Genomic DNA, 27,059 nt, shown 5'->3' with positions numbered 1-27,059 from the left:
AAATAATCATTGCGTACAGCTTTAATTTCAATTAGCAAAAACTTTGAAAACCATTAAGAATTTTTCAATCCACTTCATAGTTATGCTCTTGTATTGGTCACATAAAATCCCAATAGCATAAATTAAACTTTGCAGGTGTAAAACAACAAAATGTAATAAACTCCAAAGGTTTTGAAGATTTTTACAATGTGCTGTAATATTCTGTGTTGCGTTTGTGTTGTTAGTTTGGGGGAAAATAAAAGAAAAACTCAAATGTGACTGGAGATTTGAAACAGAGGATGATCAAATACACCAGGAAGAGTTGCAGCCGTGTAACTGTGCAGCTGCGGTTTTTAGGTTATCATATTACATCCCCAGTCACATTCATGCTAATGTAAGCCTCTCATGAACAGGCAACAGGCAAAAAACAACGCAGGGGGGCTAGGAAAGCACTGGACTGTGCATTAACCTGGAGGAGCTTGTTGCCAGTCTGAATGGGAGTGGGACGCGTTAAGCATCCTTAGCGGTATCGTGTGGAGAGGGGGCACCGGGATTGTGGATGCTGCAGCACAGCCGCCATGCCGAAGGGGCCGATCGGCAAGCCGAGACACACCCATGCAAACACCGCAATTTACAATGACCCACTTCAGCTACACCTGCTTTTCCCTAATCACTCATTCAAGATGCCTATTTTCTGCAGCAAACACGCTCACCCACACACACTGAATACAGCAGGTGCAGGCTGACTCAGCGCAGTACCTGGGGGGTTACAGTGGAGAGGGAGGGGCACTGAGAGATGCTTTGGGCTACTTGCAGAGCCTCTAGCCTCAGGGCAGCAAGCACCAGCTCCTCCTTGGCCGCACACAGGGGGGGCCAAATATCAGACGGGGGAGCGGTGGGGTAGGGGAGGAGGGAGGAGGGTTGAAGAGAGCAAAGGGAAACATACAAAGACTTGAATTGAGAGCACACATTTGCTGCCGTCTGCATTTTACCAATCATTAATCTACTTCACGCAGCAAGCCAAAAACTGCAAGTACAGGGAGGAGGAAACATAAAAAGATGAAAGGGATGAAGAACGTTGACACAATGGGAACGATGTGGAAACAAAAACATACACAGTCACATTTCCTCCCCAGAGCCAGGACCTTCGAGGTTCGTCGAGGTGGGGCAACACACCTGTAGTTTTTGGGCGAATGCGGTTGGGTTGGTCTCAGCCAGGTCAGGCTCCAGGTACTGCAGGGGGTCCTCACACTCTGACAGCCTGTCTAACAACAGGGGCATGGCCTGGGCTGGAGCAGGAGCCACCACGGGGCCCTGGCCAGAGGGCTACAGGGGCACCAGGAGGAGTGGGCAGAGGGATGGGATCGAGGGAGGGGGACGGGACAGCACAGCAAAGCAAGCGCTGAGTGTTTGAGTGGCAGCTTATTTCCTGAACCAAAGCTGGGAAAAAGTGTGTGATGGGGCTGATTTTTGGAGAATCACTGTGATTCGAGTCCTGGGATAAAGTCTCTGGATGGAGGTGCTCAATTCTGATTAAACAACAACATGGAGTAAGATGTAACTAAATAAAAACATGACATACAGGTGCATCTCAATAAAATGGAATATAAAGTAGAAGATTCTTTTTTACGATTGCAGCTTACATCTAATGAAAACCTACAATTCAGGTTACATTAATATTACAAAATAAAGGTATTAAAGTAAGCAACTAAAGCAAATTCCTAAAGAACCAGACTGTTAATGGAGTGCTGTATCTAAGTATTTTAATAGAAAGCTTCGTGGAAGGGCAAAATGTCAGAAACAGGTGCACAAGCCACACCGATAACCATTAGCCCTGCGAGATAAAATCAAAAAAGAAATATCGGTCTACTAAAAAGTATGCCCATGTTCATATAGCACATACTCAACACTCAAAAGAATCCAATCCAGATTATATAAAATCTACTTTAATCTGAACAGAGAAGAATTGAGCACCAGTCCAAGTAAATCACATATGGACACCTTAGTTTCAGAAGTACAATTGTAGTCTACATCCAGGACTTTTTCCTTCCACTCAACTTTTTAATGAAAATATTTGACAGCACTCTGAAGATCAGGCTTTAAAAAAAAACTTTGTGGTAATTTACTGAAATAAATTCCCCTTGTAGTACAGAATCTACTGAGATGCATCTGTAATTCCCATACATGATGATGAGTACACAGATAAACGAAAATCAGTTTATTCTTTATAACAAATGTGATCAATGCCAGCTGTTTACCAAGAACCTTGGTCTCACCTGCTCATCCCTCTCTATGCTCTGTGTCCGGCTGAGGACCTCACTCTCTCTCTTCCTGCCCTTATCTCCAGCAGAACCTTCGGGCCCGGGCCGCGGGCTCAACACCGGCGTCTTCATGCCTGCAGATATCTGGGCTTCCATTTCCTCAAAACTCCTGTGCAGAAGGACAACAATCTGAGGTCTGAGTAAAAGTATCAGGAAGAGTATGAGACGTCTATGTAAAATAGACAGAAGAGACAATTAATACTTAATTTTACCAAATAAAATGCATTAAAATGCACTCAGCCCAGACTGTTGATCAATACACCACTAAAAATATTTATGTGTAAACTGTGGAAAGAAATTCACACTATCATGATGTTACTGATTTAAAGTTGGTTGGTTGAACTTTTTTTTTATAAATGTAAAGGTAGTCAAAATTATTCAAATCCAGTGTACTAAAGTACAAATATTCAGTGAAACAAAACTGAATATTGCCATAAAAATTAATTAAAATAAAAAATAATGTTAATTATTGTTAGTAAATGATGACTGATTTTGGCATTTCCTGGTAAAGACATTTAAAATACCTTAAAATGAAAGTGTCTTTTATCATAGCAGCATCATTTCAAACAAAAAAATCTGATAACTCCAAGCTTTGGGGGAGAAAAAAAACTTCTAGCACCTATAAAATAAATAAAACTGCAGTATTAAACCATGTATATACTTTAATTTTCTAAAGAGTATCGAGGAAATGTTTTTCCCACTGAAATAACTTAAATTTACTGCTAGGATGTGTGTGTTTTTGTGTGACATGATACCTACTGCAATAAGACACATTTATTTCAATGCCTTTATAAAACATATTTTCACCAACTGTGCCAATAAGTGGTGAGGACACCCAATAATCACACAATAAAAATATTACAATTTTCAAATGAATACAAAGATAATATAGTATGAAAATTTAAATCACAGACATCAACATGGAATATATTATGCAATGCTGTAAAGTAACATATGTAGTAATGCTACAATATGTGAATAAGTAATGTAAGGTATATTTTACCCAGTGCAGGGGGAGCTGGGCTCAGATCCATGTCCACAAGTAGTTTTGGTTAAGTTGTCAGACACTGAGTCCAAGTTCAAGTACAGAGATGGCTTTTTGATAGACAGTGGCTGCAAAAGACAATTAATAAAGAATGCTGAAAACTGAAATAATTCATCATCATTAGAGATGCTCAGGGACATTAGCTGGTGAGTGGAATCTAACAGTTTTCAGCTGGATCAGCCCAGACCAATTTATCAAATTAATTTAAAAAAAAATCTTTTTTCTAATGAACATATCAGACCTAAGAGTTACCACACTATGGTAGCAACAACCCTCTGTGGTGAGAATGTTGTGGCTTAATGAAGAATCAAAGTTAGCTGTTTTCAATATCAGTGAGGTGTGAAAAGAAATTAGCTCACAGGAAGCACAGACTGGAGTCCAGCAAAGATGCTTGTTTTTGTTTGTTGTTTTGAGTAGGGATGCACACTATCAGGAAAATATGCAATTGCAAAAATGTGGTGACACTACTGATTATAATTAATGCACATTTCTACTTTCTATTCCTGCAACATTTTCCTGACTGATATGAAGAGTGTGAATGCATGACACTTTAAATTTAGCAAGTTACTAAATATAGTGTCCAAGCAGTCCATTACCACTGGGATATTGCACAGACTGACAATGCGTTGACAAATGTGATTCCTTGCACTATTTTTTGCGCTTCTGTCTGGAATGGAAGAGAAGTTTGGAAATGTTGGGAACCTCAGAAGAGACAAGGACTTAAGGTCTGCTGGGAATACACATGAAGCTGCTGTTTGTGTAATACTAACTATGCTAACCACTATTATGAGATGTTGAAGACCAATAAAAAATTTTTTTTTTTCTTTTGTTTTAGATTATTAAAACCAAATCAAATCTTGGCAGAGATCATTCAGAAGAATATGCTTAATACTGTTGGTATATCTTATATGTGCAGTCTTTAAAAGGAAAAAAACTACAGTCGCATTAAATAAATTAGAAAATTATTGAAATAAATTACATTTTATAAGTTAATTACACACAGGCTGATGGTTTTTCAGCTTTTATATCTGGTAAATTCGATGATTTTCTGCTTGCAGTTAATGAAAACATAACTCAGGTAAGAGTATTATATCAGACTTAAACAAAAAAATTATGCAGAATTATGGGCTTAATGATTAAATCCCAGATTAAAATAGTTATTTTCAAATGGTACCTTATCCAAACGCATATTCCAATTTATTGAATATGACCGTGTGTTCGCTACAATCTGAATCAAAACAATTTGATTGGTGCATCTCCAATCAACATACAAGAAAACCTCAACATGCATAAAAACTGAAAACAAATCACATCTGTCAATATGTCAAACAAATACTTACTGGGGAGGAAGAGCCGATCTTCTCCATGTACTCAATTTCATAGTCCTGGACTGAAGCAGACCAAGACACAAAACCAAGAGTTAGAACCAGAATATAAGGTGGAATAGTGACTAATGTTTAGGTCTGTCTGATGGTGATCAGAGGCTGAACCAGCACTGTCTGCTCTCTGTTTCATCTACAACCCAGATGGGTTGAGCCAGACAGCCTCTGGGAGGAGGTGGGTCTTTTGGTGGTCAGAGGGCAGTAGAGAACTGGGCCAGCCCTTTTATTTATTTATTTTACTACTAGAAGAAAAGTCAATACACTACTGCTCTATGAATGGATAACAAAGTAACTAGCTGCTTTACATGAGCATATATCCAAACAAAGCTTTGAATTTCACTGAATAGCTGTACGAGTGTGGTACACTTTGATCTTGCATGAAAACAGGTGCCTGAAGGAGACAAAAAAAAAATCAGACAGTAATGCCAAACCTGGATTCTCCTGAGGGAGACTGTTCTCATTTACGAAAGTCGTAACGTCGCAGGGCTGTGGGAAGTCTTGGTGGTCAGTGTTTAAATCTTGGTCCACCTCGTGGCGGACCGCCCACTTATGACCAGTGGAGGAGGCCAGCTTCTCCTCATCTGTGGCGTGATCATCCTGTTGATGAAGGGACGAAGATTCATCTGCAGATGTGGGATCCTGCAAGAAAATGGCAAAGAGGGAAACTCTAAAATCAGCTGGAACTTTAAAAGTGAGAAAGAACCTTAAAAGAGAGCAAATTAAACACACCTGGGATGTGTCAGACAACGGGGATTTCTTTGGTGACCTCTTGACTCTGAAAGTATTACTGAGGGAAAAAAGACAATAAAACATAAATTATTAAAATCCAGGGAAATCCAAAGCCTTTGGAAAACAACACAATGTTAGATGCGGCATCTATGGCCTTAAACTTAATATTGTTCACTGCTGAAATTCCAAGTACTCTGGATGGAAAGCGTCTCTCTTCACATAAAAGGATGACAACATTACTTCATGAGAAACGACTGAATTCACTGTGTCAGAATTACAGCTCAGACAAGATGAATAATTAATATTAATTCTAATTTTAAATATTACAAAAACCCCTGCAGAGAAATAAAACTTATTATATAACCCTGAGTAGATGGTGGCACAAAAGTTAATGTGTATTAGTGGTTAAAGGCATATATATATTAATCATTTCTGAATTATTTTTATTTCTGATTAGATAAAGCTATTATCATAATTAATTGAATCATTAGTTTGTTAACTCACCTTTGTATTTATATTAATACATTTTCACATTCTGTATTCTTGTGTATGTTATTCTACTGTCCATGTGTCATTTACTTGCATTTTGTTCTTTTGTATGCTGCTTTGACAATTGAATTTCCCTATACAGTAATGAGATAAATTAAGTCTCGCATAGCAATAACTGAACATGAACACAAGAGGGAGCTCAAGCTCTGTTAAACATTTCTAGAAAAGATCCAGTTCTTTCACAGTAAAATGATGCTAGATTTTTCCCCGTCTGTTTTATTGAAGGACTAAAATATTTATCATTTGAGAGAATTGTAACTCTTAAGGCTTTGTTTGTGAAATAGTTATTGAAAGGCAGAGACTTTGTATGAAAAGAAAAAAACTTAATTTCTTCTTGGTTATGCAGCGAAGTTTGAGGAGGGAATTTTAGCATCACATCTTGAACATAAAAAAAACATGTTTCATATTAAGTGCTGTCTTTTAGATAAAAGCATACCTGATCAGCATTTTTACAGGTAAAAGCAATCAAGAGTCTTTCTCTGCCTTGCTTAATAATTTCCCTGCTGGGATGAATAAAGTAATTCTATTCTATTCTATTAAACTCTTGATATGCTCATGTGTCACTGTTAGACTCATTTCTGGGGATATCTTCATCTCTGGTCTTCCTTCACTGCATTCACCGTCCTGGACGTGAATTAAATATCACTTCCAGGACATTTTGGAGAACTAAAGATAAAATCTGTCTACAGACCTCGAGGTTTCAGAGATTGTGAAATTATTTGTTTCACCATTTATTCTATCTAAATATATAAGGATGTAATTGAGCACCAAAATTGTATTATTGGAACCCAATGTGAATATAAGCTTGTTGTGAAAAGTATGATGAAAAGGTAACAACAACCTTTTTTAAATTTTTCAGAGTGAGATTATTCTACCAGAGTAAATTATTAAAGTATTAAACTTTTTTTCCAAGTCTTCACCAGGAGTGCTAAAAAATCTGTTCCTGTCTTTATAAATAAAGCTTATTTCTGACACAGAGCTATAAAGAGAATGAAAAAGGTAACTAAAAACATGTGTCCTCATCTTTGACTATAAAGTTCAAATGCATTAGTTAGATAGTAGGCCCAAAGGATGATGATATCTCTGTTAATAGGATGGGGAACAACATGCTGCTTTTTAAGATGGAGTTTAGGGTTGGAAAGGGAGGATGGCTGTGTTGTCCCTCTACTTACAACAGACAACAAAGAGAGGACACACCCCTGGACTTCCTGTGATACATGAGAATACACAAACACAGGTGACAGAGAGACGGACAGAGGACACTGGCATAACAGACACAAACTAGGAGTGTGGACTCTTCCATCAGCCTTTCAGAGGACCATGTGAACTTACGATTTTAAGGGAGTTTTCTTCTTCTTAGCCGGTTTGTTTTGGTTCTGGTCCTCCAGTTCCCCGATGTTGTCATTGTCATTTTCGTTATCATAGTCATTGGACGACGTTTCGAAAGAGACAGGCACCCTGGGAGGCGAGGCGGCCATTTTGTTGGAGGATTTAAAAGGGTTTGTAGACTCATCAATGTTGTTTGGGTCAAAGCTGTATGATGGCCTGGATAAGGTGGGGGAGTTGGACATACTTTTCTTTGAAGAAAATGGATTGAAGTTTGGGTCATCCCACTTGTCAGGTTCAATGTGGTACGACACTTTAGGAATGGGGATTTCATCCGATCCGTTGTAGGCTGCAGGGGGGTTGTTGTCCAGCTGCTCCACCTGTTGTGGAGCCGCTTTTTTCAGCCCCAGCTTTGGTTTTCTGGACAGCATCTTACCAGGAGGCTTCTTGCCCAATTTCTTAGATGGAGGAGAGGCCTGCTGTGGCACCTCACAGCTTTCCTCAGAGTAGTCAAACTCCAGCCTTACCGGCTGACGCTTGGGTAGAATGGGTTGCTCCTCGGGATTGGTGGAAAGCTCTTCCAGAGGGGCGGTGACAGTGTGGTGATGTGGTTCTGCGGCAGGGACAGGGAGGCTCAGAGGAGGACTAGATGCAGGGCCATACACAGGACCCTTATGACCCAAAACAGGAGAATTGGTAATTTTGCTACCTCCAGTGCTGAAGGGGTTAATGTTCTCAAAGTTTTCTGGATCCCATTTATATGAGGCACTGGGTGGGATTGGAGAGTTGTCTTTGTCTTCTACGCTCTCTGCAAGAGGGGCTTCCTCCTGGCACAAGGGTAAGGCAGGGACCCCTTTGCTCTCCTCTTGGCAGGTTTGATTGGTTTCCTCTAGGAGAGGAGGCGGAGTCTCAACACGGCTCTTCCTGGTTTTTCTGAGAGTGCCTCCGGGACTGGGAGTTGCAGAGCCAACCTCCAAATCCTCCTGAGTCAGGAGAGGGCTAGCCGTCCGAGGCTTCGCTCGCTTTGTGATTTCAGGGGTGCTGCTAGAGGAGGCTGGCTTTGAGCTGTCAGGGTTGGAGTTTTGTCTGAGGAAGGGCTTCTTCTTCACAGATCCCGGACTGACTTTCTTAGGTCTCCGGAGCTTCCCCGGGGTGTTCTCGGTCCCAACGCTGAAGGACTCGGAGTGCTGACGGAAAGCTCCAGAGGCTGATCCTTCCAGCAGACTGGAGCTATCGAGCTCCCCCCCTTGGAGGCTCAGAGAGCGAGTCAGAGTGTGACTCGTTGGCTCTACAGCGACAAAGTCGAAGTTATACGTCCCGCTTGCAGCAATGGGTTTGTTCTCATCAAAAGCAATGGATGGGGACCGATAAGGTGCATCGGTTGCAGTGATGTCCAAACTAAGATCACCTTCAGAGCCGTTAACACCTGCAAAACATTAAAATAAGATTAATCTGCCTGCTATACAGGAGAATAACTTCAAGTAACATCCACACAGAGAAACAGGAATCATTACATTAAATCTTCTTGGTTATGTGAAAAAAAATGGTTGTACGAGTAAGAAAGCATGGTTGGTCAACCTACCTTAAAAAAGTATTTACATTTTGCCACATTTCAACTACAGACTAATTATTCAATAGTGTTCACTTCAGTTTAACCTAAGTATAAACGCAGCTGTTCTATGAAGATCTCAGAAGTTTGTTAGAAAACAAACAGCATCATGAAGACCAAGGAACACATCAAACAGGTCAGGGGTGATGTTGTGGAGTTGTCTTTAGCAGAGTTAGGTTTTATCCCAAAGTTTGAGCATATCACAGAGCTCTCTGTTCAATTAATCCAATATTTTTTTTAAAAAAATGGAAAGAGTGTGGCTCAACTCCAAACCTACAAAGACATTTCAGTCCAACTAAACCAACAGGCTGGACAGGAAGAGCATTGACCAGTGAAGCAGCCATAGCACACTTATGAGATTTATTATTTTTTAAGAAATGTGAAAGTCACTTAAAATTGATTTTCACAATCAATTTTGTGATTGAAATTGAAATTGCATAAACTTCATACCTTGAAGTTTATGTAACGACATAAAATGTGTCAAGGACCATGAAGGCAGTATACACATTTTCACTATTTACAGTAACTGTGCCACATACAGGCTACTATAAAGCATTTTTTTATTTGTAAGTATTATTGGTGATCATCTAAAGGTTTATATAAGGTTTATATTTTATACTCTGTTTTGGGAACCATTGTTCAATCTAAGAATCTGGTCCAAGGGATAACATGTAAAAAGATCAATAAAAACCTTTTAGATTAAGAAGGAAAAACACAAACAAAACACTAAAAAAAATGCTGTCATCTTTAAAAAATGTGTATACTTACTTTTTCTTCAGTTATCTTTATTAAAAATGAATTTTCTAGTTTAACTATCTGTAAACAGTCCAGAAGGTTTCAAGGGATTTTAACCTATACTGTTTGGAAGAGCAGTTCAGCTTCCCACCACTAGAGGATGTAACAACCTTTTCAATAACAACAATTGAAGCAGTCGAGCTTCTATCTCAGCATCTCCTACTGTACCTTTGTCATCAGATTCCAGCAGCTCTCTTTGGGGTTCAGCAGGAGAAACAGCTTTCACTGGAGTTGTAGATTCAGGAGTTTCAAAAGCACCATCAGAGTCTGAGCTCCTAAAACAAAACATAAGTTACACCTGACATTAATAAGGCTGCAAAATATTCAGAGGCCATATCAGAAAGATTAAGAGTTTCGCAAAAGGCCCGTTTATTCTCCAAGTAACCATTGATGCAAATGAATGAATGAATGAATAAATAATTTTTTAAAAACAAAAACAGAGAGAACCTAAATGTTACTCAAAAGATTGAGCAGATGTTCTGGCATCAGGTTATTAGCTGCCTTTATGTGAGCACTAATATTTTAAAATTGTTTCTGAGCTGCACAAGAACACAGTGTACAAGTATATTCTAATAAATGATCATATCAATGAAAAATAATTAATTTCAGTTATACAATTATAAAAAAAATTTAACTTATGGCCCACTGATTGTAAATTTGTGGATTAGGGTTTACAGCTAATTAAAAACTAGAATGTACTTTTTCAAAACAGATTATTGCATAAAGCTAATAAAAAATTATTTTTACAAAGAAATTTATGCTATGCAATCACTGAGACGACTGCTGGAAATTAAATAAAGATCAATATCAGACAGACAGTGGATGTCTAAAGAAATGGCATGACTACAATTGACTATTGTCAGCATGTGAGATGTCATGCAAAGACTGAATGGTAACCACTGAGTAAATAAAGTACTGGACCTTGGGGGACTCCTCGGTGTAGAAAGCTTTAATAAAATGCAACTTTCATGTAAATACTGTCCTTCAATTAAAAGGAATACTAGTCCAGACACCAGCCAGATGTTCAAGTTAATGGAGTAAAACGCTTCGTTACGCAGCACCAAATGATGGACTGAGGTTGTGAAAATAAGCATAGAACAATTTCCAATGCTGGAAAACAAAAAGGTTGTCATAACTTTAATCAGTCGAATGCTACAACAGACAATGTTATACAGATGCTTAATCTGAATTTTAAAAAACTAAATATTAGAGGTTTTTTATATTTAAATAGAAAAAGAGCACCTGAGAAATATTCCAATAAATGTGGTTTATAAATTACATCAATTATAGTAAGCGTTCCTGTTTTCATATCATGCTGGACTTTATTGGCAGAAATGAAAAAAGCTAAATCTGCAGAGAGGTATGAAATAACAACACACCAGAGACACATTTCACTACACACACATATAGACCTCCATCCATCTCAGGGTACAAAGACTTTGTGTTAGAGGATATAGCGAGAAACACTGAAAATCAATGGAAGTGGAGCTCACAGATTAACAACACCACTACGCATCAGTTCAGAGCATCATTTCATGGCATGCAGCCCGAGCCCGTCTCACCTCTGTCTGGCTGCCTCCCCGGCAGTCTTTAATAAATTATCATGACGAGAACCCCACGAGAGACGCTGCAGGAGCCCCAGAGTCGGATCAGAACCCGGGCTGTTCCCGTCTCCTGCCCCTCCCAAAAGCGTATCCCAGCCCCATCGGGCCCACTGCAGAGGAGACAGAGCCTGCCACGTACTCACTGCCATGGCTACCAGAAGTCTGCACTGCGATGCTACCGGCAGCCAGGTGCAGCAACACTTCTTCCTCCAAAGATGATGCTCCAAGATCTTCTTTCCCCCTTTTGCTGCCTGATGTTCAGATTTACCTGCTTTAGGTCAGCTTACTCTGCTTCTCTCTTTGTCATCAGCCACCATCAGTCTGTCCCCTCACCACACAAGTAGTGGATGCAGAATGAAAAAGATCTCCTCTCTCTCTGCCTCTCTCTCTCCCTCACCCTCTCTCTGTTTGCGTCCCTCTCTTTTTGATCAATGAAAAACAAACAGTCTAGTGTTTATACAATTTTCATTCAGATATTTAAGTATTAGACAACAAGAATCATGGGTTAAATTCTGAAACTGTTCCTACATATGATGATGATGTCATCAAATTAATGACAGTTCATTGATCAAAAAGAACAAAAGAGCCAATAAAGACAACAAGACAACATCAACATAACAAAAAGCACCATAAAAAGGTGCTTCTCTGACACCTAGTCATGGAGTCATAGAAGCATGTCATCGTTAGAGCAGGGGGAGAAAAAAAGATGTCGAAGAACAGCAGAGCATTAATCAGAAGTTAGCTTTTGTGTCAGACCCAGCTGAGCAGTACATGAAGGCTGAAGGACAACACATCAAAAACTAATTAAGGGAATGTAAGCCAGCTCACTCTGTGAATGCCAGTACATCTTTCAGCGTTTTGGACTGTTTTCCCAAGCACCAGACACATATCAAAAAACTGCAACAGGAAGAAATAATCATTCATGTCCAATTGCCAAAAACAAAATGGTCTTGATATATAGTCTGCTCTGTTTAAGTACCTTTTCACATACAGCTAATACATTACGTAAATTACTATTATAGTTATTGCTATAATCGTCATTATTATATAATGATTTTTTCCCCTTATTACTATTATTTTAGTAGTTTTTTTTTTTACATAATTTAACTTAGCAGTTACTAAATATTATAGCTAAATATGTTACGCTATGCATAAACGTTTGGTCACTACTTGCATTGTAGTTTAGCTATAAATGGTTCAAAGGTTCAAATTAAGGTTATGTTTGAGTTTTTAGTGAATAAATCAGAGCTAAGTTTAGCAGATAACATTAATATGACTGCAAACAGTGTATTTCTATGGTAACCAGAGAAATGGATGCTATTCTCTCCATATTCCTCAAGAAGGAAAAGAAACATTGAATGCACAAAATTCCATGCTGTAAAGTCAGGTAAATTTTAGTGAAGGTAATTAAATTGGCAAACACAAATTTCTGCCTTCTGTGCAAACAGATTTTACTCAGAAGGCATATGGCTGAATAGTCTGGGTGAGGGGGTGAATATAAACAAAGAGAGCAGCATTTCACAGCCCTCTCTGATAGGCTGAGGAGCCTGCCTGGAGACAGAAAGCTTTGCAGAGCCAGGCAGAAACACACAGACTGTCAGACAGCCAGACATGTCTGCTGCCGGCAACACCATCTGATGCTGTCTGCCTAAACAGCTTCTAGTGCTTGAGGAAAGCCAGTGGGTAAAACAAGTAGCAATAAAACCAAATAAAACATGGAATTAGTCTTTAAATGTGATTAAAAGTTAAAAGAAGATGGAAGCAGACTGATTTATAAATAGAGGGGGAGTGGTACACTACGGGGTATTTACGAGAGGAGCACGGTGGAAGAGGGGGGTAAAATATGGTAGTTTCCCAGAAAAAACGGGAGACCTGACAGGTATGAGCTTCCCTTCACCTTCATCTTTTACTTTGTAGTTTAATATTTCTCTTAGCTTGCTAATTCATCGCTGGAGTTTTCCATAGGATTTATTGTTAGAACTTTATTAAAAACAGAAGTGTGAAGAAAGAACAAGGACAAAATTGTATAGTTGACATGCTGAAAACAAACCAGCAGAGGGAGCCCCTGTGTTTTTCTGATAAGATGAATGAATATTCATAAACATACTGCACACTACACAAGAAGTCTGAACAGTGTCTCTATGTAGGTTTTAGAACATGCTTCGCTAACCACAAATGTTCATGTTTTTTGAAGTGGTTTATGTTGTCAGCTGGCACAAAACAGTGCAAAATTGAATAAAAGTTTAATAAAAGACTTTTAAGAATTTTAAAATAATCTGAAATATGTGGCTTGCATTTGTATTCATCCCCTCTGAGTCTATCCTGCTTGTACTCTACTGCAGCTCCAAGTGCTTTGGGGTTTGCAGCTACCAGCTTTGCAAAATGCCTGCAGACTGAAATAGTTGAAATGAAAATGCAAAATACCTTAAGCTCAGTCAGGGTGTCTGGGCTGTTCTAAAACACAGATGTGCTTTAATTGTAACAATTTTATTGTAGCTCTAGGTTTATAGTCGAATAACATCTGGAGTCTCACGTATTTTTCAGCCTCTGACTGGTTTTGTTTCAGGTTGAATTTAGTACCACCCATCTTACTATAAACTGTTTTGTTCTAAACACTTTTGATACGCACTGTTTTTTTTTTCTTTCTTTTTTTATTTAGTCAAAACATTCTGTGTTGGTCTGATCTAATCAAAGCACCTTTTCTCAATATATTTACTACATCCTTGTCTCTCACGTGGTTAGTAGCAAATTGGACATTTTATGATCCCCCACCCCCAACAGCTGCTTTCTCATTACTAGAGTAGATTATTTTAGGGGTATCAGAGTAAAGAGGGGGGTAAATGAATGCATGCCATGGTTTTTAACAATGTAACTTTGTGTTGATCTCATAAAATCCAAAACAGCCGATATACATTTGATCACAACGAGCACCTGAAGGTAGTTGAGTGTGCTTTAATTCAGATTTCAACCAAAGTTTGTGTCAAATATTGATATTTGATTAAAAATATGATAAGCAAAGGTAATTTAACTCCAAAGCCTCTAGTATGAATTTTTTATAGCATCCCCCCACTAATTTTAAATAATTATAGTCTTAAAGATTAAATTCAAATTAGCATAAATTGATATTTGCAGGGAGAAGCCTTACAGAAACTGCAAGACCATCAAATATTTTTTCTTCTTTCTAATGGAGAAAAAAAGGATTCATCTTCCTGTTCTCCTCATTTCACTTCACCATTGAGCACCAGAGTGTCTGAGATGTGGAGCACTGATCCACTCCTGAGTTATCCTCCAACCCCCCCACACAGCGTGTTCTATTTCAACACCGTCACCGACGTCAGCTCCCAGCGCGGCAGTAGCGTCCTCCTTCTTCCAGAACAAAAACATCACCCCACCAGTCTCCCTGTGCCACCTGACTCACTGTATTCTGCTTCCCAGGGACTCCTCTGTAAGCACTGTTATGGTTTTTCTGTAGCTACTATACAGTATTGGCAGCTGAAGAAAGTGCATGTGCGTCCACACGTGTTTAGGTGATCTTATTTACATCGCAAAATCAAATCAGACTAGCATTTAAATGCTTGTTTTTTAATAGCTAAGACTGTTTATTATTAGAGAAAACAGAATGAAAAAAAACAAAAGCGATTAGTGTTTTTCCAACGTCTTAATCTAGAAAATGGCATCACCTGGCAGCTATAGTGAACATCTATGCAGCAAAAAAAACAATCTTTGTGACACAATTTTGTGGTTTTGTCCCTTCCAATCGGAACAATAAACACAAATGTCAATAATTCCAAACTTACATGTGCTCTTGAGATGGACAGCGCATCTGTCCTTGCTCCATGGACTCGTTGGCTCCCATCCTTGACTATCTCTGCCCACCCTGCCCCCCACCCCTGCCTGCTCCTGCTGCCCAGCCACCAACCACATCCACCTGCTACCTCCAAAGCTTCCTCTCCTTGTAGGCTTGCAGAGCGGGTAGCCTGTATCAGAGGAGGCGAGCGCACCGTGCTGCAGTGCAGAGGATGAGAGCGGGCTCCTTGCATTAGGGAGCGAAACGGTGGCGGACGATTTAAGAGGCTCTTCGCTTCATGTACAGCATCCTCTGTCCTCTGCTCCTCAACTTACGGGAGCATTCCTCCCTCTCATCTGGTGCAAATGCAAACAAAATGATGAAGCACCCAGAGAGGGAAAAAAAATCTCAATCAAGTCTAAAAATAAAAAAGCATAAAAAATATTCCAGCTTTCTTGTCGTTCTAGATGTGACTGAAGAGCGTCTTCTCTGCTCAGCTCCAGAAATCGCTGAGCTGTGTTGCTGCTCTCACAGCCTCCTCCCCCTTTTTTCCTTCATTCTCCCCAAACACCAGACTCCTGTGCCTTTAAAAAGACAAGCAGCTCTTTACCCCCCCTCATCTGCTAATGCAACTGTGCAGGGGAGCCAAACAATGGATGGACCCTGAAACTGCCGTGATAAAGTGTCTTTTTCTCCTTCGCTCTCAGTTTCTCTTTTCCACCATCCCAGACATCTGAGTTAACATATCTCACTAAATCGCTATCATGGTGCCAGATATTCACTCCATCAGCCTACGACCTGTACAGAAAAAATACCTACTTGTCGTTCCCTCTTTTTCACACAATGGAAGGATCCAATACAGTCTAGCCAACCAGGGAGATGCCTGAGGTAAACAATAGAGTGCATGAAACCAGAGTCTCAGAGTTTTTGCTTTCTATATGTCTATAATGCTAGCAGCAGTTCTTCACAAGAAAAAAACTTTAAAATACAACTGCATTTGTTTCCAACTACAGAATGCAATAATGTGTTGGGAGAGACAGACACTGTAAAATCTGAAGTTACAGATGTCAGTTTCCTACTTTTAGTTTGATGCACATCTTATTAAAAAATTAGAGACCTAGTAAAAATGTGCAAAAAGCCTTACAATAAATTAACCTTTGATGGTGGCCGGCTAATGTCACTTTTAAAAATTAAGAAAGATAAAACTTTCCATTTGAATAAGTTTACATAGTGAGTAATTTAAATCTACAATAGTAAAATTTGTCATTAAAATAACTAGTTAAATCTGCTGTACCTCATTCTGCCAATAGTTTTCTACCATTTTTACAAAGTACAGTCATGTATATAGAAATAAGTTTTGTGTGAATTCCTCTTTACACAACCTAGCAATTACATTACAACCTAGCATTACATTGCTGAAAGACCAAATCCAACAGACTTTATTTAAAATCTGTTGAATTTTGGTATTTACAAAGGTTCATGATGCCGTGCACTTTACCATTTTTCCCAGACAAAAAAAAAACAAACGGTCCCACAGCATCACAGATTCTCAACCGTACTTTAAATGCTGTGATCCTTTTTCCAGATGTCCTTTTGTTTCAACTCCAACTCAACTGCAGTGGGGGTTTTTTATATAAAGAATCAACTTTAGTCACATCTGAAAAGGCACATTTATCACAGTTGAATTAAGCAAAATCCACATGTTTATATTTTTTGATGGTAGTTTTCCAGGCTACCATTTTTTTTGTGTTGTTTTGATATAACTGGGTCTTCATTCAGCCTTGTGGCTCTTTGGCTAAAATAAACTTTAGTTCCTGCCCTCCCTAAAGGGACTTTCAAAGATCGCTTTCTTTATTTTTCAACAATGAGTAAAAAAGTAAAAATCAAGTCGTGGATTGGATTTTTCAAATTTTTTAGAGTGAGATAATGCTGCTGCAAATAAAGTTAATTCAAATGCATTTTACACATCATTATAGGGATGTTAATAAATATTTTCATATCTGATTTTTTCTGTCTCTTTGTTGAAGCCCTGGTTTTCTCTCACTAACCAAAGCGATCAAGGAGTGGTTTCTTAAGTCATCTCTATGACAGATGCAAAGAATGTGTCCTGTGGGCTTTGGATAGGGGGCAGGATCAGTTTCGTCAAATTCCCAACTGATTTCAGCTACAAAGAGGGAAATGAGGCTAAGCAACTTGAGAAGAATAAATCTATTGTGCCCCCATGGGAAAGTACGGGGATTCTGGCTCTCTAGGATAACTTGAGCTGGCAGAAGCTCCAACTTTCTGTACAGAGGTTTCAGGTGTAATACCTGTGTCTGTCAGGGCAAAAATAATTGTTCCAGGTTTGATCCGCACAACCTGGAACACAAACCCAGGTGTAAACATCAAGTTCATTCATTACTTGATGAATGAACTTGCAAAGCATGCTGAGGTTTTATTCTTAAACTGGCTTGATGGTTGATGATATACAATTCAAAGAAACCCATTCAATTGTAGCCAAGTACGAAAGTCAAAGCACAGACCCAGCTAAAAGAAAAATCATTGATTATCGTTTCCCTTTAGACCGCCCACCCCCACAGAAGCTCAAAGATGTATTTAGGACAAAGAAGTCTGTCCAATATCTGTTCCAGTAGGTTCAGTATTGAATGAAAAGGCTGTTCTTTTACAGTTGAGCTTTGCCCCTCAGTTTCAGCTGCAGAGCAGAAAGAAATAGAGTTCAGCCTACTCATGCACAGGAAAAAACGGCTGTGACAGGGTTTCCTGAAAGATTTATAACTGGGCTATGAAAGATTCAACTCAATATCCATTTTTATATCCTGTTTCAGACTCCAGCGCAATACATAAAACTCCACAAAAAACATTTTGTCCTTTAGGGCAAATGGAAGTAACCTTCCGTGGCAACCTTCATTCTCCACTCATGGGATGTTCCTTCTGCCATGACCAGTCGTGCTAGTTAAACAACCAAAGTTGTCAGCATCTACCTCACATCTATCATTCGTTACACTGTTTTCAAAGAACCAGCTGAATTCTTGTTTATGGGGGTTTTTTAGATAATTTTCATTTCAGAATTCTAAATAAATTTCAAGCTTAGTTTTGAAGTCAATTTGCAAGCCACATTAGGCTACCAACAAACCAGCCACTTCAGTATGAGCACTGCACCCTACCACTCTGGCAGCTTTAGGCTTTATGAACCAGGCAGACTGTATGCAACACTGTTCTGATGTTGTCATCTTAACAGAGAAATTTCTCTCCACCTGAGACTGTGTAAACATTCTGGTCTCAGTCCTTTTTGAAATGCCTTGACCAAAAAAGCTCTTGGGGGAAAATTAAGCCAGCTCATATTAATCTGCACAGATGTTTTGATGGGGTGACGACGACTCAGGAGGTAGAAGTTCGCCTTGTTACCGGCAGTTTGCCGGTTCAAACCCCCACTCTGTCCCTCTACGTATTTGTGGCGATTGTACGGCAGCCTTGCTTCTGTCAGCCTTCTCTCAATCAGCATGTGAATAACTGAACAGGGTGTGAAGTGCTTCGGAGTCCTCTGATTTGATAAAGCAGTATACAAATACACTGCGTTTACCATGTAATGCCCAACAAAACTGGCAAAATTGGTCAATTGTTAAAGCTGAACTTAAGTGATGTCACTTTATGCCTTAAGTGACATCACTTAAGACATATAGCAACTGATCAGACTACTTTTACTGTGTGTACCAATAAGAAATATAAAAGTGGCTTGTGAAGAGGACCAGGGCAGATCTGAGTGAAACGTGAATTAATGTCAGTTAACAGCCTAGGTGAAAAACCGATAAAAATCTCTCATCCCACATATTGTTTACCAATGCCAGGTGATTTAATCGATTATTGTGCTTCTTGTGATGTCATTGACAGCTTTTTCTTAAGTAGCTTACAGCTACAAACTTTTTTAATTAGGTGAAACGCTGCAGTGGAAATCCATACTTTAGTACTCTGTTTTTTTTTATTTTCAGCATTATTTTAAAAAACACACCACTAAATAGGTTTTAAAAATATTATCCATAGGAAAGAAACATACCGCTGTTTTGCTGCAGCAGAAGATAACGATGAAAAACTAGAAAATTTCGGAAGAAATTTAGCCGGGGCCTGCCAAGGCGCGCCCGTCGGGCATGGGCCCGGCGTCGTCGCGCCACAAATCGGCGTCGACGCCAAAGGACGCCGCGACGTGATCAGTGGCACGCGGAGAACCGCAAGAACGTTAAGCGAGGCGGACGTGCACCGTTCGGTACGATTTAAAATGTTGTCGAGGCTTTTATTTGGAAGTTTTGTTAACCTTCATTTCAAAGGGCCAAACTAATCCCATGCGTAATAGTCCTTGGGTTAAAATAGTTATATAATGCTCAAAACACAAGTAGCTGATGTAAAAATATTCAAGGCTTTTATTTTGAAATTTTCAGTATGCTTCATTTCAAAGGGCCAAACTAATACCACGTGTAACAGTGCTTTGGATGAAAAAGTCAAATAAAGCCAAAAAGAGCAATTACGTCATGTAAAATTATTCAAGGCTTTTATTTTGAAATTTTCAGAATGCTTCATTTCAAAGGGCCAAACTAATACCACGTGTAACAGTGCTTTGGATGAAAAAGTCAAATAAAGCCAAAAAGAGCAATTACCTGATGTAAAAATATTCAAGGCTTTTATTTTGAAATTATTATTATGCTCCATTTTAAAGTTCCAAACTAATCCCATGTGTAACAGTGCTTTGGATGAAAAGTCATATAAAGCCAAAAACAGCAATTACCTGATGTAAAAATATTCAAGGCTTTTATTTTGAAATTATTATTATTCTCCATTTTAAAGTTCCAAAGTAATCCCATGTGTAACAGTGCTTTGGATGAAAACGTCAAATAAAGCCAAAAACAGCAATTACCTGATGTAAAAATATTCAAGGCTTTTATTTTGAAATTATTATTATGCTCCATTTTAAAGTTCCGAACTAATCCCATGTGTAACATTGCTTTGGATGAAAAAGTCATATACGGCCAAAAAGAGCAATTACTTCATGTAAAATATTCAAGGCTTTTATTTTGAAATTTTCAGTATGCTTCATTTTAAAGTTCTGAACTAATACCACGTGTAAGAGTGCTTTGGATGAAAAAGTCAAATAAAGCCAAAAAGAGCAATTACGTCATGTAAAAATATTCAAGGCTTTTATTTTGAAACTTTTGTTAAGCTTCATTTCAAAGGGCCAAACTAATACCACGTGTAACAGTGCTTTGGATGAAAAAGTCAAATAAAGCCAAAAAGAGCAATTACATGATGTAAAAATATTCAAGGCTTTAATTTTGAAATTTTTGTTAATATTCATTTCAAAGGGCCAAACTAATACCATGTGTAACAGTGCTTTGGATGAAAAAGTCAAATAAAGCCAAAAAGAGCAATTACGTCATGTAAAAATATTCAAGGCTTTTATTTTGAAATTTGCAGGATGCTTCATTTCAAAGGGCCAAACTAATCCCATGCGTAATAGTCCTTCGGTTAAAATAGTTATATAATGCTCAAAACACAAGTAGCTGATGTAAAAATATTCAAGGCTTTTATTTTGAAATTTTTGTTAAGCTTCATTTTAAAGGGCCAAACTAATACCATGTGTAACAGTGCTTTGGATGAAAAAGTCAAATAAAGCCAAAAAAGAGCAATTACGTCATGTAAAAATATTCAGGGCTTTTATTGTGAAATTTTCAATATGCTTAATTTTAAAGTGTAAAACTAATCCCATGTGTAACAGTTACTGAGTTAAATCAGTTATATACAGCCCAAAGCAGCAAGTAGTTGTAAAGGCCAGTTCTCAGTCCTGATCTGTTTCAACTGAGGATAGATAGAACTACAACGATGCGTATTCGTAGTCCTAACCAGCAGCCAATAGCCTCTTGAGTTCCGTTGCTATGGCAAATAATGGTCTCAGCAGGTGTGAGCTCTGAGCTGTGAGCTCTCAAACACACAAGTGTGTTTGAGCAAACACACTTTACTGAAAAAAAGCATTGGAAACAAATCCTTCTTGTTCGGGAACCGTAATACATATTCGAAAAGCGTTTTAAGCGTATGACAGTTCAATGTGTCTTCTGCGATAGTCCCGAGATTCATATCTGTACCTCACTCAGAGCATTTACAGTGATGAGAGAAAGAAATGTTGTGCCCAGATATGAACCGAGGTCGGCTGTCACTCTAATATGAGCAAAAATGAGAAACTTTGGGTCGCTTAGAGGCAAATTGTGGACAAACCATAACTGGTATCGACGAGCCGTCTTCACTTTCGAAGAGATCACAGACGTATCTACAAAATGAAATTTGAATGGCATTTCTAGGTGAATTTGTGACGACACAGCAAATCCTCAAAAATAGGGTATTTCTAGGATTTTTCCCATTGAGTTATAATGGGGTTTTTTTCGTAGTTTTTTGCGAATTATGTCGCCATGTTAATCCCGAATCCCACCAAAAGTAATAGCTGGAATGGCGTGAATTTTCTGCACGTTTTGATACCTCTTTTGTAGGTGTGCACGCAGCGGTATGAGCCGCATTAACGGTTACGGATGAAAAATAAAGAATAATAATAATAAAGAAACTTTTCTTGGGAGAATAGCAATAGGTTCCTGCCATTGCTTTGCATGGCAGGCCCCAATAACAGTCACAAGCAAAATAAGTAGAAGGTTTTCTGTGTCAAGCATGAAAATTTTAAAAACACATCTTAAATTACCTTCAGTTTGACCTTTTGTCTCAAAATTTAGAAGACACTACTAGAAAATGTAATGGTCGTAATTGCTGAAAATTAAGAGGTGGGAGTAGTTTGAGAAGAAACTAAAGTTTCACTGCATACATTAACTTTTAGCCACTAAGGACAGAGAAAAACCAACAGATTTACTGCCGCAAAATAAAAGTCACAGAAAGATGTGATAATTTCTTATTAATTAAGACCATTAAAATAAAGAAAGATTTTTTTCAACCTAAAAAAAAACAAACCAGTGAAGAAAATTACCTAAAACTGAAGTCGTAGGTCCACACATGCTCTGCCATAATCATACATATCTTTGGTCAAAAATGAAAATCTGTGGAGTCAAATATAAAAATTTTTCAAACGTTCCTCTTCACTGTACTCAAACAGGTCACTCAGAGACTGTAATTAATATAACATTATGCCTCACTGGGATTTTTTATCCTTCTGCTCCTCACTAAGCATGGCTTGTTTTCATAAAGCTAAATATTCACACAGCTGCTTCAAATAAATATGTACCTGACTAGGACTCCCTTGAGAAAGAGAGTCCTCTCTTTTGGTAAAATCAAGGTCAAATAAACTTCTGCATTTTAGAAGCTTCTTGTCTAAATCACAGAGATCTATGTATCATGAAATGCATCAGCACTGATTTGTCCCCCTGTGTTCAGTCATGCAAACATGTGAGCACTTAAGCATTCCTCTGCACAGTTTGAAAAAAAACACCCTCTGGTGGTTGCAAAAATCTTTACACCATAGAAGTGGCTGAGTCATTCCTTCCAAATAAAACTTTATGCAATAAAATGCAAAGCCAAGAGGGGCTGCAGAAGAAGGGTGTGGGTTAAACAATGTGAACTATTCACACTTTATATATTGTGGCTATAATTTAGTAAGAGTTTCATAAAAAGTACATGACTGTGTTCCAGATATTAAAAAAAACGCACAGGAGATTTGTCCACCTATGATTGCACATATAAAAACACAGTAGTTATAAAGAGTACATGTAAGTATCAGTTGCTATGTTAAATTTAAAAAATCAAGTTTGATTTCACTTTGTGGTCAGCGTGCATAGCAGTGTCATGCTGTCATTTTATAAGTGGGATAACAAGCCCAGTTGATGACAGGGCATATAGGTTTATATGAAAACCTGATGCTGCTTTATGTTTGAATAGAACAAAAACATTGCCTTACAAAATTATGAGTACACCTTGCCATTTTTGTCATTTTGCCACATAACAACAACAATTAGATTAGTTCTATTGGGATGTTATGAAACAAATCAACATAAAGTAGTGCATAGATTTAAAATAGGAGGATAATTACATAGGAACAAAGTCTTATTCAAAAAAATAATAATTGTAGTGTGCATTTGCAGTCAGTACACCAGATAAAATGCACTTAGGATTGTGGTTGCAATGTATCAAAATTAATAAAAGTATTTGTAGTGTATGGGAATAATTTCACAAAGAACTTTTGTACTAAAATAAACTCATACATTTAAAAATAGGGGTGATTTTCAATAAAACATTTGCATTTTGAAATATCTACTGTGAAATATGTACTTACTTTGTAAACTACTGGATAGATATGTTTTTAGATATTTCTTCCTCCTCCTATTTTAGGAGCTTATTCTAAGACAAAATACCAGTTCAGCTGCATACTTATCATGTAAACATGCACATAAGATGAGCTTCACATCTGAAATTTATTTCTTTGAGTTATGCAAAGAAGCCTTGCTGGAGGAGTATTTCAAAAAGCTCCCTGTTAAAGAATTGCAAGATCAGGATCTACAAGTTGAGTAAGTATGCCAGATGTCAATTTAATGGTATCATTTCACCAGAGCTATTATGCTGAAATTTAAGGGTTTTTGGCTTTGGAACAAATTCCGAGGTCCAAATTAAGTTGCATTGCATTTGTCAATGCCGAATTTTAAAGCTAAATGATAAAATTGCTTAAACATGGAGATGTTTACAGGCAATGGTGTGTACCGTACCTTAACAGAACCCGGCAGGGTGCAGACACAGGGTAAAGGTCCTCACAGGGTTCAGCAGGAAGTGTATAGGAGTCTACAGGGGCAGCAGGAGGAAGACAGGGGGATGCAGGTGGGGTTGGTGGAAGTGTCTCCAAAGATGTGAGAGGGGCGAGTGCTGAGGTTTTGTGGAGGTGAGGGGGGATGGCAGGCAGGTGAGTAGTGCTGTGATCGTTGGGGGCAGGAGTGGGAGAAGTGGGGACAGGTTGGCAGCTCTCTGTCTGCTCAGCAAGGGAGAGGCTGCAAAGGGAGGGAAGGCAAAACATCAGCAGGTAACCAAAAAACAAACTACATCCTTTGTCATGTTCCTGTTCAAATGACGTATGAAGCAGACTTGACTAAAAACAGAAGACGACAGCAAGTCTTCCTGTTTGAAACTCAATCTTCAGCTTGCCTCATTACTTGCCCAGACATGACAGTCTACTGTTTCAGAGACTTAGCCTGTTTAGCCTTATGGTGCAGGCTCTGTCATCAATGGCCTCCTGGTGGAGTGGATTTAGACCTGATCTGTTTTGGCCTTATCCCAAGTGGGTAGGCTCTGTAATCTGACAGGCATTGCCTTGGACACCCATGCAGCTGTTCTGCACTTGGGGAATGCCTCCTGTTTGGCTTCAGAAATAGCCCTGCAGACTCTTCTGACAACTAGAACCTCAAAATACCTTGATTATCAAAAGCACAAATTCAGCCAAATGTAAGCAGACATGTTCTTTTTAGATGTTCCTACCAAAACATGTTATACTTTCAATAGGAAATCTTCCTTTATTTTCAGGTTTTACAATTAAAACACATTAAAAATGCAAGAAATAAAAATGTAGACATACGAACTGCAATGGGAAGCTAACAAAAAAGCCTTAATTCTCCAGTCCGTCTTATCTTCGTGGAGGTTTGTGGGTGTTCTATTCTATTAATTTGAGTCATTTTTTTCTCTTCCAATATGCATCCGTACTCAAACTTCCTCATCAGAAAGGTTCATAAGTAACTTGCCTGTATGTCTAAGCATTTTGTCATTAATTCTACCATTAATTTTGAGTGCTTTATTTTTTTTTAGGAAAGTACTCCCGGCTCAATGCTTCTGTGTACAGTTGTGACTCTTTCCAAAAGAGAGTTACAGACAAAGCTATTGCTGCAGTTAATTTTGCATACCATCTTTGTTTTGCTGTTCAATTTACGGTAGTACTGACTCAGTGCTTCTGTGCTCAGCTGTGTCTTATAAACCCACTGATAGAGCTGTTGCTGCTTTGAGCTTTATGTTATGCTGTTCTTTGCTGTAAAACGTAAAGCAAGCCCTTCGATTTTAGGCTTTTCTCTTCCTAAAAGGAGCTGCTAAGACATATAATTTAAAGTATTCTCCTAGATTTGTTTATTTTTTATTTATTGTTTGTTTCTGCAATACAAAATAGTCCTGACCTAGTGCTTCTGTGTTTACATGTTTCTTACAAAATGGGCTTTACTTTAAGCTATTGCTGCCATTGATATTTTTCTTTACCCCTGACTCAGCGAGTCTGTATTTCGGTGTCGCTTTTCTGAAAGGAGCTATTGATTATGAAGTTGGGTTGAATAACTTTGACTACTCTTATTGTTTTTCTTTGCCATAGAAAGTACTCCTGATTTAGTGTTTCTCTTATGTTTTTCTGTGCACAAAACGTTCTTTTTTTCCACTGTTGCCACATGCTTGCTTGGGCTGAGAAACCGCTGGGAATTCAATCACCTGAAGTCAAGAACTGAGCTTCCTTACATGAACTTCCTTTTACCAACTGGCATTTTATGATCAGCAGAATTAGTTTTTATGCAATCAAATTTGAATCTCACTATAGTATTGGATTGTGTCTGATTGAACTGGATTCTCTAAATCTGGAACTTAATTGAATCCTCTGAATAAACTGAATTAGTACTTGTGAATTCACAAGTATGATGCTGAAAAGTTGTGGAATAAGCTCTGATTAGGTTTAATTTTATGTAAGTTCAGCATCAGCTGACCTACTCAATGTAACAGCTGATGATTTCTAATTTAGCAGTGCCCACAGATATGATGAGCACATAGTGGCAGCAGGATAAATATAACAAATTAGAGCATATGAGCTGTTTCAAGTGGGACAAATTCAATCTCGTGGCATTATCCCTGCAAGCTGCCCGATATATTCTTACTGCCATAAATTCATCTGGGAGCTGCGTAACACACTATTAAATTCTAAGAGCCATTTTAATGAATAATTATACAATCTTATTGTTCATTAATGAATGTTAATAAACACATTTGACTGTGCTTTGAAAGGATTTCTGGTCTTTTTGGTTGCTAGTACCAAAGTAATCTACTGGAAACATCTGGGTTTAAGCGTCCAGGTGTTTTATGCCAGAGTTTTAAATGAAACCAGCTGCAGTTTACCAGAAGAAAAAAAAGAGTTTTTAAATTGCTGTAAAGATTGGACCATATCATTCTTTCTGTAGCCAACAGCCAGCTCATAATGTTTACATAAAAATGCCTAAAGAAAACATCTATTGTTTGGCAAATTTGTACTTTACCCTACTTTCTACTGCCATTATATTTTAAATGTCAGAATAAGTTGCAGACAATAATTTATCCAGTCATGCAAAGCAAATAAATCTACAATCACCAGGGCAACCAGTCTATTTACATTAAAGAGTGGGTTTCAACACACCCAACTTCTCTTGAATGGATTCAATACTTTACTGATTCTGTTCAAAACCTCCAGAAAACCAACATATTCAGTCATTCTGCTCTCCAAAGAGTTATGCTCCTATTTTACATTTGATGTATCATATTTAAAAAATACTCATTTCTATTTCTTCTCTTAGGTCTTCAATAGTAACAGACCTAGAGTTTTTAAACTCATAAGGAGGTACCTGATTAGTCCAAGTCATGTAATTAACTGCTCAGTTAAAGCGGGGCAATTTCTAACTTCCTAGAAAACTCCAGTTATTACTCACAGTTTCTAAATCTGCTGAAGGCACTTATTAGTGATTTTAAACCCATCAAAATTCTTCCAGTAGGATCCAAATTTTGTACAATTTTTATTTATTTTTTTTTTCTAGAAAATATCAAAGCAAACAGTGGTGGTATAGTCAGGGCCATTTTTCTTTCACACAGATAAAAATTATCTCAGTGGGTGGATATTAATGCTGGTGTACCTCAAAGCTCTGCAATCG

General features: G+C 38.2%; 1 protein-coding gene across 13 annotated transcripts in view; it reads right to left on the bottom strand.

Moving 5' to 3' along the window:
* The window catches only part of tacc2 (transforming acidic coiled-coil containing protein 2), a 62,767-nt gene that overhangs the window by 9,526 nt on the left and 26,182 nt on the right, over positions 1-27,059 (bottom strand). For 7 of the 13 annotated variants that reach the window (XM_023327401.1, XM_023327404.1, XM_023327402.1 and 4 more), the window contains 11 exons: positions 23,859-24,134; positions 9,904-10,010; positions 7,338-8,757; positions 7,178-7,213; positions 5,457-5,514; positions 5,159-5,366; positions 4,686-4,735; positions 3,304-3,413; positions 2,256-2,409; positions 1,156-1,305; positions 739-831 (listed from right to left, as the gene is read on the bottom strand). In XM_023327401.1, coding sequence (XP_023183169.1) covers positions 739-831; positions 1,156-1,305; positions 2,256-2,409; positions 3,304-3,413; positions 4,686-4,735; positions 5,159-5,366; positions 5,457-5,514; positions 7,178-7,213; positions 7,338-8,757; positions 9,904-10,010; positions 23,859-24,134 — 2,662 coding nt within the window. The remainder of the gene's footprint in view (positions 1-738; positions 832-1,155; positions 1,306-2,255; positions 2,410-3,303; positions 3,414-4,685; positions 4,736-5,158; positions 5,367-5,456; positions 5,515-7,177; positions 7,214-7,337; positions 8,758-9,903; positions 10,011-23,858; positions 24,135-27,059) is intronic. The other 6 variants (XM_023327395.1, XM_023327405.1, XM_023327396.1 and 3 more) reach the window with 5 other exon arrangements.

The sequence above is a fragment of the Xiphophorus maculatus genome, chromosome 22 (genome assembly GCF_002775205.1).
Source record: "Xiphophorus maculatus strain JP 163 A chromosome 22, X_maculatus-5.0-male, whole genome shotgun sequence".
Lineage (NCBI taxonomy): Eukaryota > Metazoa > Chordata > Actinopteri > Cyprinodontiformes > Poeciliidae > Xiphophorus > Xiphophorus maculatus.
The sequence above is the reverse complement of the archived record's forward strand: the minus strand, read 5'-3'. Positions and strand labels throughout refer to the sequence as shown.